This window comes from Paramormyrops kingsleyae, chromosome 20 (assembly GCF_048594095.1).
Source record: "Paramormyrops kingsleyae isolate MSU_618 chromosome 20, PKINGS_0.4, whole genome shotgun sequence".
In the NCBI taxonomy this organism is placed as follows: Eukaryota; Metazoa; Chordata; class Actinopteri; order Osteoglossiformes; family Mormyridae; genus Paramormyrops; species Paramormyrops kingsleyae.
The window spans coordinates 22,695,386-22,708,466 of NC_132816.1; the positions used below are offsets into that span (position 1 = coordinate 22,695,386).

General features: G+C 53.9%; 2 protein-coding genes across 2 annotated transcripts in view; one reads left to right on the forward strand and one right to left on the reverse strand.

Moving 5' to 3' along the window:
• The window catches only part of gfra1b (gdnf family receptor alpha 1b), a 40,729-nt gene extending 38,408 nt beyond the window's left edge, over positions 1-2,321 (forward strand). The window contains exon 9 of the mRNA XM_023797031.2: positions 178-2,321. Within this exon, the coding sequence (XP_023652799.1) occupies positions 178-294 (117 nt within the window). The 3' untranslated portion in view covers positions 295-2,321. The remainder of the gene's footprint in view (positions 1-177) is intronic.
• Positions 2,322-7,192: 4,871 nt separating this feature from the next.
• The window catches only part of atrnl1b (attractin-like 1b), a 114,006-nt gene continuing 108,117 nt past the window's right edge, over positions 7,193-13,081 (reverse strand). Inside the window, exons 28-29 of the mRNA XM_072703792.1 lie at positions 12,702-12,816; positions 7,193-9,260 (exon numbers count right to left, since the gene is read on the reverse strand). Of these exons, the coding sequence (XP_072559893.1) occupies positions 9,136-9,260; positions 12,702-12,816 (240 nt within the window). The 3' untranslated portion in view covers positions 7,193-9,135. The remainder of the gene's footprint in view (positions 9,261-12,701; positions 12,817-13,081) is intronic.

Here is a 13,081-nt window from a genome sequence, read left to right on the forward strand (position 1 = left end):
CACACGTACACGCACACAGACACACACACACGTACACGCACACAGACACACACACACGCACACAGACACACACACATGTACACGCACACAGACACACACACTCCTCAGCCTTCCCCTCCAGCCCCGTGGCCTGGTGTCCCTGATGAGCCCATGGGTGACTGACGCGTCTGCTTGCAGGATGGTGACATTGTGGACGCCATCTTCCGGAACTGCTCTGCCCCCCACGCCGGCCTGCACAAGGGGGGACTCCTGCTGTTGCTCCTGGTGATGGTGCTATTGCTCCCACTCTCCTAGCTGCTTGGGGGCGCTGGGCCAGATCGCCTGTACAAAGAAGCCCATCCCCCCCCCACCCCCCCCATGCAGTTTGTTAACCCGCATTGTCATGCTTTCTGACATGAGGCCGCATTGAGTCTCTGCCCCAGAGCAGCAGCATTAGCGTGAAATAGGGGAGGGGGGGGGGGCTGCATGACCAGGTGGGGGGCGCTATTATTCTCATACAGGCAAACTTGTGATTTCTGCACATGTAAAAACATCTATCCTCCCTCGTCTGCCATCATGGAGATGGCAAATGCAGGAAAGAGAGAAGGTGACATGTGACCTGCTCCTCTCTGCTGTTAGTGTCCCCTGAAGGGCTGCTGCTCCCCTACACTGTGCTACACTCATCCTCATGACCTCAAGCTCTCGCTTCATGGGACGAACTCATAGCTCTACAACTCACCTAGACAGCAAGGACCCCAAAGGCCAGAGAAAACCGATCTCACCCAGACCCCAGAGATCACAGAGACTCATTCTCACCAAGACCCCAAACGACCAAGATCGTAGAGACTCATTCTCACCCAGACCCCAGAGATCACAGAGACTCATTCTCACCAAGACCCCAAACGACCAAGATCGTAGAGACTCATTCTCACCCAGACCCCAGAGATCACAGAGACTCATTCTCACCAAGACCCCAAACGACCAAGATCGTAGAGACTCATTCTCACCCAGACCCCAGAGATCACAGACTCATTCTCACCAAGACCCCAAACGACCAAGATCGTAGAGACTCATTCTCACCCAGACCCCAGAGATCACAGAGACTCATTCTCACCAAGACCCCAAACGACCAAGATCGTAGAGACTCATTCTCACCCAAACTACAGAGACCACAGAGACTCATTCTCACCAAGACCACAGAGACTCATTTTTACCTGAACCACAGGGACCACATTTCTGCCTCACCTGGACCATAATGGCCACAGATCCTGATTTAGACCATGCAGTCCATCCCACAATCTCACATCTGGGCAGATGGATATTGAGGCAGCAGCTAAACTGACTTCTTCGTTTGTTCTTCACAGCTGGACGTATCTCTGCAAAGTGATTTTCTTTTTTTTTTCCCCGACCGGAAAATCAGATTTAATTATTCCCCTGAGTAGAGTGATTGTCTGAAAAAGTGCTTGTGCACATAATTATCATTCTGACTAAAAACAGAAGACGACAGTGTCCTTTTAAACGTTCTCGAGAGCCCCGCCGATGTCTTTGCAGTTCCACTTTAGAGGTTGTCCTGCCAGCTTGCCCTGGGGTTCGGACTCTGGTGCACTGATGGGGTTCAACATGTTCACTTGGACCTCCTGCCCTGCCTACACGGCCCAGCACACTATCCCATCACACGCCATCCTCCCACCTTAGTGTGTCCACAGCCTGTGTCCCAGTGATCTGTTTAGAAGTCTTTTCATTAAACAGGATACAAATACATGACTGAATTGGAGAAACCTTTTGTTTCAATGGAAATCAATAGCATCTCAATAAATCCACATGATTTAACTCTCCCTTAAGGACCAAGGGAAAAGTTTTGTTTTTTATTTTATATATATATAAATATATATATAGTTCTCTAATGTAAGTATTTGTTCTGTCAGAAGATGTAAGCAAGCCCCTAAAGGCATCCATGAGAACATGGCCAGCACCACCACTCAGCGGGGCCTCATCCAAGCCACCATCACTGTCCTTCTGTGCTTCTGTTCCTATCGCTACCCCTTTCTCACCCGATGATCCCAAAAACTGGGAGATGTTTTCTGTTGGCAGCTTGGGAAAAGGTGTGTTTGAGCTCTGTACTTACAGGAAGTGGCTGTACACTGACAGGAAGTGGCACTGCCCTCTGCAGGGACGATGAGGGGTTGCAAGGGAAAGCAGACATTTGATGTTTGTATCCTAACATTTTTTTCTTGACAAAACTAATAAAATATCACTCACCCATTTGCCACATTTACTTCTTAGCTTGTGAAAATGTACAATCTGTTCTTTGAAATGAATAAACAAAATGTGGACTCAAATAAGATGCTTCTTTTGTCCATTTTGCTGTCCTGATGAGAGAACTTTCCTGAAGATGCTGTCTAACCTGGAGGCAGACGCGAGTCACTGTGTGTGTTTGCACGGAGGGCACAGGGGCTCACCAGGGCACTGATCTGCAGGAGTGTCACAGGAGACGCCGGGTACCAGCAGGCCGCCTGAAGCTGAAACGGGCCGCATCTCCGAGTGCCTCGCGGTCGCCGCCTCCACCTGCGTGTGCCGCAGCAACCGCGCTGCACTGCTGCAGTTAATGATCTCCGGCCTCCAACTGCATGGTCAGGGCCCAGATGGGGGGGGGCAGGAGGGGTCCCTCGCTGAGCGACACCCAGCCGTTTGATCTGCTGACCCTGCTGATGGAAGTTATGACTATATTAATTATTCATTGAAAACTTTGACCTCTCACAGCCGATGTTCTTTGATCTACCTCTCGTGGAAAAAAAGTACAACGGAGCTGGGTAATATTAAAAGGAAGTCATCGGTTATTACTGCAGGGCCAAAGGTCAGCAGATCGGATGCTGTCAGAGGAGGGCGCAGAGAGATTACTGACCAATTACGCTGTGATCCCACAATGCCTTGAGGCAGCAGGGATCCTGCAGGCGTGTGGGGGAGGGGGTCTATGCTGCCATCACCACGGGTTTTTCTCGGCGATAACGGCGGGGATTTGGGATTATTTGCAGGTTCTGTGAGGAGAGGCCAGGGTGAACACAAGTGCAAATGGCCTTAAAGGCGCTGCTGCCAGTCTAATCCCCATTTCAGCCACCATCCAGGATCCAACCCAGACACAGCCGAAGCCGTGCAAGCGATCAAAGCTGGAGGCTCCAGGCATAGTCACGTGGCATAAGGCAGCAGACGTCACCGTAACCATGACAGCAGGGGAGCTTCGTAACAGCCAGAGTGAAGGAGAACCCCCCAAACCCCCCATGGGAAAATTCAGCACTGGATGCAGTGTTTCCGTCTCCCTGTAACCGGCACTGAGTGACGCTTCTGTGTGGTCATGGCTCACTGTCGTGGACTCCATCCCTGAACACATGAAGAACAACTGGCCATCACATGGAGCACGTCAAGAAGAAGGAGGCCGTCGCACGGAGCAGCCCTCCCATCCCGGATGCCTCGCACAGATGTTAATCACCACTCTCTTCGTGGTTGGCACGCCAACCTTCATTCTCACTCATGATGAAGCGTGAGCACGATGAGACACAGTCACTTCCTGTCACGCTTCACGTCCGTGACGAGCAGTCGGAAAGCAAAACCGGACCGTCAGGAGTGAGCGGAGCAGAGGCCGGCCAGCTTCAGGCATGTTAATAGCGACCGGATGCCCATCCGTCACACCGGCATTCTTGCCATGGCTCCTGAACAGGTCCCAGGGGCCGCGGACTCCCCATCTACTTCAACACTTAATCCCTCAATTGAACTAATTAAACTGTATAATTGAAGCAATTTATCTAGGTTCTCAGTGACAAACTCATCCTCCCAGTAGAGTGCATGCAGAAGGCCACCTGTACCAGTCCCAGGGGTCTCCTCTACTGAGGGACACACATTACCTCATTAGCGCCCCAAGACCTCCCACCTAATGAGCCAGAAGGTGGACACAGGGTGGGAAGGGGGGGGGGGGAGGGGGGTCTTATTGCCCCTCCCCTGGATCACTACATCACACCATCTGCTAGTATCTGACATCGAGGGGAAAATGTCAAGGGGTATGTTTGCTTGGGAGAGCAGATCATGGAGAGGACTGAGGAATGTTCATCTCACAGTCTGGAGTTATTAGCAGCAGATGAGCACAGAGCGGCAGGTTCAGCAGGTGGGAGAAGCCAGGGGTGTCCAGGGCCTCTGAAAGGCCTCGCAGGGCAGCCCTGATCTGATCCTCCATCCAGCAGGCGCCAAAGCTCTCCATGGAAAAGCCAGAGATACATAATGTTAAAGCGCTGGGTTTACAAAAAACACACAGTGCGTCACACTCAAACCTGAGACCATGAACGGTGCAGACCACAGGGGAGCCGTCAGCATGAGGCTGCTGCCAGAGAGACTGCCACACCGCGGCCGCCTATGCCCCCGTTATTTGGGGACCTTCCAGAAACAAAGAGAGGAGGACGAAGATGAGGAAGAGGACGTGAGTAAAAGGCAGAGGAATGTAGGCTGGTAAACAGAGGAGAGGAAGGGCACAATGGGGAGATGGATAGAGTGGAAGAAAGGGGAGGAGGAGCCCACAGAGCGTACTAAGTGGGAGGGGTGACACGGTCATTCCCGGTGACATTCCCGGTGACATTCCCGGTGACATTCCGGCTCTCCCACGGGCCGCTGCACGTCACCGGCATCCCACACGCTCTTCTCGTATATGACTCACTCCACACAATGACGGTGCTGACCCGGCCAACCTCTGTGGCTACAATGTCCTGACGGGGCTGGACTGGGCCGCTCGCCGCGACTCCCCCAAGAGCAAGGGGCTGCAAGCTAGGGCACTATATCATCCATGTGACCGACATGATGGCAGCTTCCAAACCGCACGGAGGCGGCCGGGCCATGGAAAAGCTATAGGCTGACCTCACGAGAGCAGCCGCGCCTTTGGGAGACTGTGGGTGATGCCCTCTGTGCCTGCAAGCCCATGCATACGCAATAGGCTGACCTCACGAGAGCAGAGACCCCCCCACTAACAGGTCTGTAGCCACACATGCAAACACAACAAACTTGTGCTAAGTCATCAATCCGCTGCCCCCTGGCCGCCCTGTATTACCAGTAAATCAGGGCCATTAATAGGACCTAATGCTGGCCCCAGACAGTCTGATTTAGTGGGGGCTGTTTCCATGAAGGCACCCCCGCCTGCGCTCCTTCTGCTACGCTCTGCTGGAGGCTGCCACGTCGCGTGATGTAAGAGCAAAGCAACACAACACGCCTGGTCTTCAGGTTCTGGACCAGAATCCTCTGGGGAGGGACACACAGACGTAGTCAGAGCCGGGGCGTGAGAACAGGCTACAGCTGAACTGGGCTCCGGGCTGGTCCAGGAAACAAGGGGGTCAGAGAGGGTCGAAGGTAACAGGGTGGAGAGTCACAGGGAAAAGGGGAATAGGGTGAAGAGTCATAAAGGGCAGAGTCACGGAAGAAAAAGGCTACAGAGTTAAGAGTCACAGTGGTCAAGAAGAACAGAGTTTAATGTCAGGGCAGTAAACAGAGTCATGGGTAAACTGATAACTGGCAGCTGAGCTCCCATGATTGGAAGGTTTTCTTCATGGTACTTTAAAGCCGACTTCAGTGAGAAGCAGAAACTGCCTAATTAGTTCAGCAGGCTGACATTTGCAGAGTAATGAATCCAGTAAAGGACACGGTGCCTGTCCCCAAAAGCAGGGACCAAAAGCAGGGACCTCAGCCCCTTTAAGCAGCACAATCGCAGCCTTTCAGCCGTCATCTTCTTTGGGGAGCATGTGTTGGGGCATGCGGCTGGCGGGGACCTTGATCACTGTGCCATTGCAGCGCTGGGAGTATGCGTGCCGGCGAACACGATCAGTGTGCCGTTACGGCACCGGGAGCGTCCGTGCAGGCAAGCGGCCCGGAGGGAACACGATCAGTGTGCCGTTACGGCACCGGGAGCGTCCGTGCAGGCAAGCGGGCGGGTGAGCGTCCTGGAGGGAACACGATCAGTGTGGCGTTACGGCACCGGGAGCCTGCGTGCAGGCAAGCGGCCCGGAGGGAACACGATCAGTGTGCCGTTACGGCACCGGGAGCGTCCGTGCAGGCAAGCGGCCCGGAGGGAACATGATCAGTGTGCCGTTACGGCACCGGGAGCGTCCGTGCAGGCAAGCGGCCCGGAGGGAACACGATTACTGTGCCATTGCAGCGCTGGGAGTATGCGTGCCGGCGAACACGATCAGTGTGCCATTATGGCACTGGGAGCCTGCGTGCAGGCAAGCGGGCGGGTGAGCGTCCTGGAGAGAACATGATCAGTGTGCCGTTACCGCGCAGGGAGTACGCGTGCGGGCGAGCGGCCGGGGGGCCTCTATCAGTGTGCCATTACCGCGCAGGGAGTACGCGTGCGGGCGAGCGGCCGGGGGGCCTCTATCAGTGTGCCGTTACCGCGCAGGGAGTACGCGTGCGGGCGAGCGGCCGGGGGGCCTCTGTCAGTGTGCCGTTACCGCGCAGGGAGTACGCGTGCGGGCGAGCGGCCGGGGGGCCTCTGTCAGTGTGCCGTTACCGCGCAGGGAGTACGCGTGCGGGCGAGCGGCCGGGGGGCCTCTGTCAGTGTGCCGTTACCGCGCAGGGAGTACGCGTGCGGGCGAGCGGCCGGGGGGCCTCTATCAGCTCCACTGCTGAGTCCAAGAGAAGATCAGCTTTAATTGTTCACAGGCTTTTATGCAGGGGTATGTGGACAGACAGGATTACATTACATGATGGAGCTGAGGGAGACAAGCAAAAGCAAATTAAAACCATGTCAACACTGTAACATTTTACAGGAACATGTCTTTAACCTCCAGCTTGAACATCTCAGGACCTCGGGATTAAAGCAAGTGACCACTGCAGACTCACGAGGTCTGAGTACCAAAGCTGGACACATCTTGACAGGGCACTGTGGGGGCATTAGGGGCACCTAGGCACTAGAGTATTATGGGTAAAGTTTCAAATGGCTTACCGTGAACTGAACCGCTCTATGAAAGGCTCCGTGTGAGGGGGGTCACATGCAATGGCAGACTTTACCACCTAACAAACCACGTGTTTGTGTGCAGACCCCAAGGTCTGGGGGAACAAACAGTCATTTACACTAGTGGGGGCCCAGAAACATGAGGCACACTGCAGGTGACATGCAGGTACCTATAGAGCAGCCGGATCCCATCGGACCCACACTGCACCTGAGAATCACACCCTTTCCACACTCCCATTTTTAAACATTTTATTTTACATCGTAATTTTGTTCATTACATAGAGAACATTGATACAGATTTATTCATAACATACAAAACAAAGGAAGGTGACCGGAGGAGGCCGTGTGTGCCCGGGGGCGGGGGCGGGGGCGGCCACGCTTTTGGCAGTCTGTTTAAACTGAATGCTCTCTTCACGGTTAAAAATGAGGCCTCTAACTTAACCGACTAACGGCAAAAAATCATACTAAGAGAGCAACCCGTCAGCGATCTTTTTTTTATTTTTTATTTTTTAAACATTTAACTGTCAGTTAGTGAAACTATTTCAAATTCGACGTGACTCAAACTGACAGTAGGTGGCGCTCCGGGGCCCGGGAGTAAATATGCCCTTTAGAGGCAGGGCTGTGCCTTGGGTAGCTTAGTGTAACAGTTCCGGGGGGTGGCGGTGGGGGAGGGGAGGCAGGCGGACACAGGCGGGGGGGAGTGACCTCCAAGGAACACTGGCAAACATGACATCCACGACGGCGGCGGGGAAGCCGGCACTCGCTCTGCACAGGCTAGACGCCGCCTTCTCCACGCGCCGCCGTTGGCTTCCCCTCCTGTCTGTAAGCACGTCCCCCAGAGCAGAGCTCCAGCCCGGCTGGCCGTGCGCGCCGTTCACGGCGGCCCTGATCCACAGCGCCCGAGCCAGTGCCAGCACATTACCGAGAGCTTATCTGTCATATTCACATTAAAAACAGACGCGTGACGCCAAGAGGTGACATTCACAGCCGAGATAAAAGGACCCTCAGGAGGACGGAGAGTCACACTGCGCTGTAACTCTTTATTTCCCAGCATGGCCTGATGGGTGTTTCTTCATAGCAGCGCTGTGCTGCGTGACGCGACCCCAATGACCTACATACAGTATGCATACGATATTTAAGTAACCATGACAGCTTGACACAGGTAAACGATAGAAGGCATGTTGAGGATGAGGTGAAAAGATATGTGTGTGACTGCAGCGCCCCCAGAAGGCTGGGCAGACTCATTACAGCAGTACCTGGGCCATGTAACATGGGCCGGTACTTTCGTCCACCACTAATAAAAAGGAGTAACTAACAACCTACACTTCATCTTCATCATTATCATCGTCGCCATCGTCATGGATAAGAGAGCAGATCTGTTCCCTGCATGCAGCATCATCCACTATTAAAACCAAATCAACAACAACAAGGGATAAAACAACCTGACAACATCGAGGACATCAGCGACAGGAAGGTACGCTCCATCCTGCGGAAGAGTGTTCAGGAGTCCGTCACGCTCCCCCGAAAGGCCGAGTGCAGGGCGATCGCGCTCCCTCACGGCTGACGCTGCTCACCAGTTGCTAGGGCGACGGGCCTCCCACCAAGCAACAGGCTGCTCCTGGAACCTTTCAGAATTCCAGGACGGCACAATCTCCACCCTCCAAGCAAGGCAGTGGGGGTGGGGGCACTTGGAACTGACAAGGTGACCAGAGGAACCAAGTGGTGAGCTGCTCAATTGACCTTTGACTCCTGCTTGGGTCATTCGTCCTTGGGAGGGAGGGGGTGAAGGGTATCCATCTCTGCAGCAGATTTAGGTCTGGTCCGGTCCTGGGAGATGTCCTGGCATCCAGCCAGAGAATGTCATACAAAAAGGACAGAAAAACAGAAGGCAGCCGTACAAAAACCACTTAAAAACGGAACATGCTTTTCCTCTTATACATGATAAAGACGGTTCAGCTTTCGACAGCTACTGCGCCGGGTGGGGGCGGGTGGCGGCCCCCCGTGCTAAGAACAAAAACACAACAGAGAGACCCTGTCAGTCCAGGCCTAGGTGGGTGGGCGGGGGGGCTGACAGGATTCGGACCTGAGCTTCCTCAGGAGGAAGCCGGGAAATGGAGTAGCCCCGGAGCAGGCGGAAGAGGAGGGGCGGGAGGAGGGGGGGACTCCGGCGCGCAGGCTCAGACGCAGGTGCCCTGGTGCAGGGGGGGGTGCGGCTTGCGGCTCTTCAGACCCAGACTCTTCTCCTTGAAGTCGGCAGGTTTCTGCTGCGAGGTGTCAACCAGGGCACTGGCGATGGCGATGCCTGAGGGCACAGGGGCATTATGGGAAAGCTGTGTGTGTCTGTGTGTGTATGTGTGTCTGTGTGTGTGTTTGTGTGTGTGTGTGTGTGTGTGTGTGGCACTGCTGTCCTGTATTGAGCATGCTGCTCTGCGCTGACTCCTCCGTCCTACTCAATAATTTAAGAGCCACATTCCCGATACAGAGAAATCCTCCAAGGAGCCACCTGGGCCTGGCAGGGCAGCATGGCGTGGGTTTACACACAGACACAGAGACACACACAGACACAGACACACACATACGCACACACAGACACACACACGCACATATACACACACACACAGTCACACACACACACACTCGATCTGGCTAACCACAGCAACTGGATTACCTGGGATTTACCGCATTGAGGCAAAACCACAGAAGCAGCATGTTTTCCCAAAAAGGAGTGGGGGGTGAAGTGCTGAACCATGCTAGCGCAGCCGCCCGAGTCGCCCACGTGTCCCTCACACAGCAGGGTGGACGGAGAACACCCCTCTTTACCAGCAACACGGAGAACACCCCTCTTTACCAGCAACACGGAGAACACCCCTCTTTACCAGCAATCCCACGTGTCGACATCATCCACGTGGCCAATGGTGTGGCGACGCCCCATCTTTGAGAAGAGGAGGCGTGGTGGGGCAGTGCACGTGTCCGCATGCTAATTACATTTTTCGACAAGTGAATCGCTCGGATGGCAGGAGTTGCTAATTCCAGTGATGAGCATTCCGATTATTCCGACGCTTTTGTCCAGAGACCTACTAGTCAGCATCAAAGTACATGGCCGGTATTCCCAGAGCCATTGGGTTTAAGGTCCTTGCTAAAGGCTCCAGTGTTGATATGGTTACTCTGCAGGTCATGGGATTTCAAATCACAACCCTCCAGACACGGGTGCAGAACTCGAACCCCTGAGCCATGCACTGCCCTTGAACATTCCTGTGACTTCAGATGGGTCTCTGATCCCAGACTTGTATAATATGAAGTGTCTGCATTACTCAAAAGGAGTGGCTCTATCCCGAAACTGTCAGACAGAACCTGACCTCCAGCCTGTGGCAGCAACACAGAGCAGCTAAAACGAATGATTTTATTTTAGCACATTAACATTTCATTCTAAAAACCATGTTTACACTCAGCAGTGACTTATGGACATGAACTGCGATGTCAGCATCTTCAAATTTGACAAGGGGACATCACTTATGCAGTATCAAGTCCCTGGTTACAGCATTCTGGGGTCGAGATTTGTCAAGATTTTCAGGATTCCTCGAAGGACAGATGCCCTGACTCCAGTGGCTACACTGATAAGAGCACTATGGGACCAGATCCAACACCCCTGGTGTCCACATCTAGTCCCCCGCCGCTGGGAGTGCCACAGCCTGGCTCACTGAAGAACACGGCCGCACGCGTGACATCACGCCTGAGTCAATGTCCCCGCTGGGTGGGGGGCCGCAGTGGCACACGATTCCCCCCCGGCTGTCAGACCTGACCTTGAATCACACTAACTGCTGATCTGATTGTTGATATGCTTCAAGGAGACCATGCAGACGGGAACCTGCTCTCTAGGGCTGAAACGAGGGGGGGGGGGGGGGGGGGCGCTTTTGTTTGGGTAATTCCTCTTTGCTGTCCTGTCACAAACACGGCACAGACGGAATAAACAGACACTCATTAAGCTTGAGAAGCGAATTGCCTTGTCAGAGTGAGCGGGTCTGAAGGACCACTATTCAGCCGGGAATACATTCAGGTCGGCAACAATTGTCTTCACGATGAGAGTGGCGTCACTGGTGGGGGGGCTTAGGTTTTTGGAGAAGGTGGGGGCGGGGCTGAGTGCGACAATAGAGCTGCTGTTGACATAAGATGTGGCTGTTGGGTAAATTGGAGGGCAAGTCACAGCTAGTGGAAGGAGGTGGGGCGTGGTTTGTGTGAGGAGGGGCACAGATGACATGTAGGGGGTGTGGTTTGTGTGAGGAGGGGCACAGATGACATGTAGGGGGTGTGGTTTGTGTGAGGAGGGGCACAGATGACATGTAGGGGGTGTGGTTTATTTGAGGAGGGGCACAGATGACATGTAGGGGGTGTGGTTTGTGTGAGGAGGGGCACAGATGACATGTAGGGGGTGTGGTTTGTGTGAGGAGGGACACAGATGATACGTGGGGGTGTGGTTTGTTTGAGGAGGGGCACAGACGATACGTAGGGGGTGTGGTTTATTTGAGGAGGGCCACAGATGATATGCAGGGGGTGTGGTTTGTGTGAGGAGGGGCACAGATGACATGTAGGGGGTGTGGTTTGTGTGAGGAGGGACACAGATGATACGTGGGGGTGTGGTTTGTTTGAGGAGGGGCACAGACGATACGTAGGGGGTGTGGTTTATTTGAGGAGGTCCACAGATGATATGCAGGGGGTGTGGTTTGTTTGAGGAGGGCCACAGACGATACGTAGGGGGTGTGGTTTGTTTGAGGAGGGCCACAGACGATACGTAGGGGGTGTGGTTTGTTTGAGGAGGGCCACAGACGATACGTAGGGGGTGTGGTTTGTTTGAGGAGGGCCACAGATGATATGCAGGGGGTGTGGTTTGTTTGAGGAGGGGCACAGATGACGTAGGGGGTGTGGTTTGTTTGAGGAGGGGCACAGATGACGTAGGGGGTGTGGCTGGTGCCCAGCCTGGCCGACCTCTCAGACACAGGAAGCAGGCCCATGAAGCCCTCTGGCCAAACACTATCAGCAGCATGTAGAAGCTCAGGAGGAGTGTGACTGGCTCACACCCTGGGGGGCTTCTTCAACCTCATCAACAGCAGCCCCCGTTTTTGAAGTTCCACAAAGCTTTTGGGCTCCAGAAACTGCAGACCGGTGTCATTCTTCCAGAGAGAAGTCAGCGATAATGGAGTTTGAGCTTGGAACAGCAAATCTGCGTTTCTTCCGTCAGCATTATTAATTCATAAAAGCAGAAAACAGAGGCAGCTCACAGGCATGTGGGCCGGGCGTAGCGAAGGCGGCTGAGGCGACGAGCTCCCAGAGACAAGCTGAAAACCATGGTGTTCCAGCAGCCATGACAGCAATCACCTTTAATTCACTGTGTCAATACAAAGGATGTTTCACTAGAGCAAAATCAGGTTAAATACTGACCACCTCCTGGAGTCTTAAAGACACAAGCTCCCAGTTAGGGACCCGTGATCCAAACCGCGGAGCTCCAGACTGCCGGCAGCTGCTGGACCTCGCTGACCTGCCTTGACGCCACACTCTCCTTCCTGCCCTTTCAGCTGCCTCTCTGTCCTGCTCTGCTCTAATCAGGGTGCCCGTGCACGAGGATAGTGCAGCCATCTCTGAGAATGTGTGTGTGTGTGCCTCCATGTCTATTTGTGTTTCTCAGCCACACGTGTGTGTGCATGTCTTTCTATGTAGTGTACATACACACACGCAAGAGCGAGGCACTCACCAGATTGGCCGGGTGGGGGCACGCCTGTGGGCCCACGGGGGAGGCACATAAAGACGGTGAGCACGGCCGCTTTGCCCCCCGAGCAGGGCTCTGTGGCAATGGGCTTGGGGGCACCCTGAGAACAAGAGGAGACAGGTGTTAGCCTGAAAAAAGCAGGATAACAGGAAAAACTGGGGGAAGCAGCAAGAAAAGCCCTAGGAAACAGGAAGGAAAGTCTAGGTCTAGGACCTAGGAAAGCAGGAAGGAAATATAAGGGAAACAGAAAGGAAACAGGGAAAACAGGAAGGAAACACATGGGAAACAGGAAGGAATGACCTGGGAAGCAGGAAGAAAATATATGGGAAATAGGAAGGAAACAGGGAAAACTGGAAGGAAAGCAG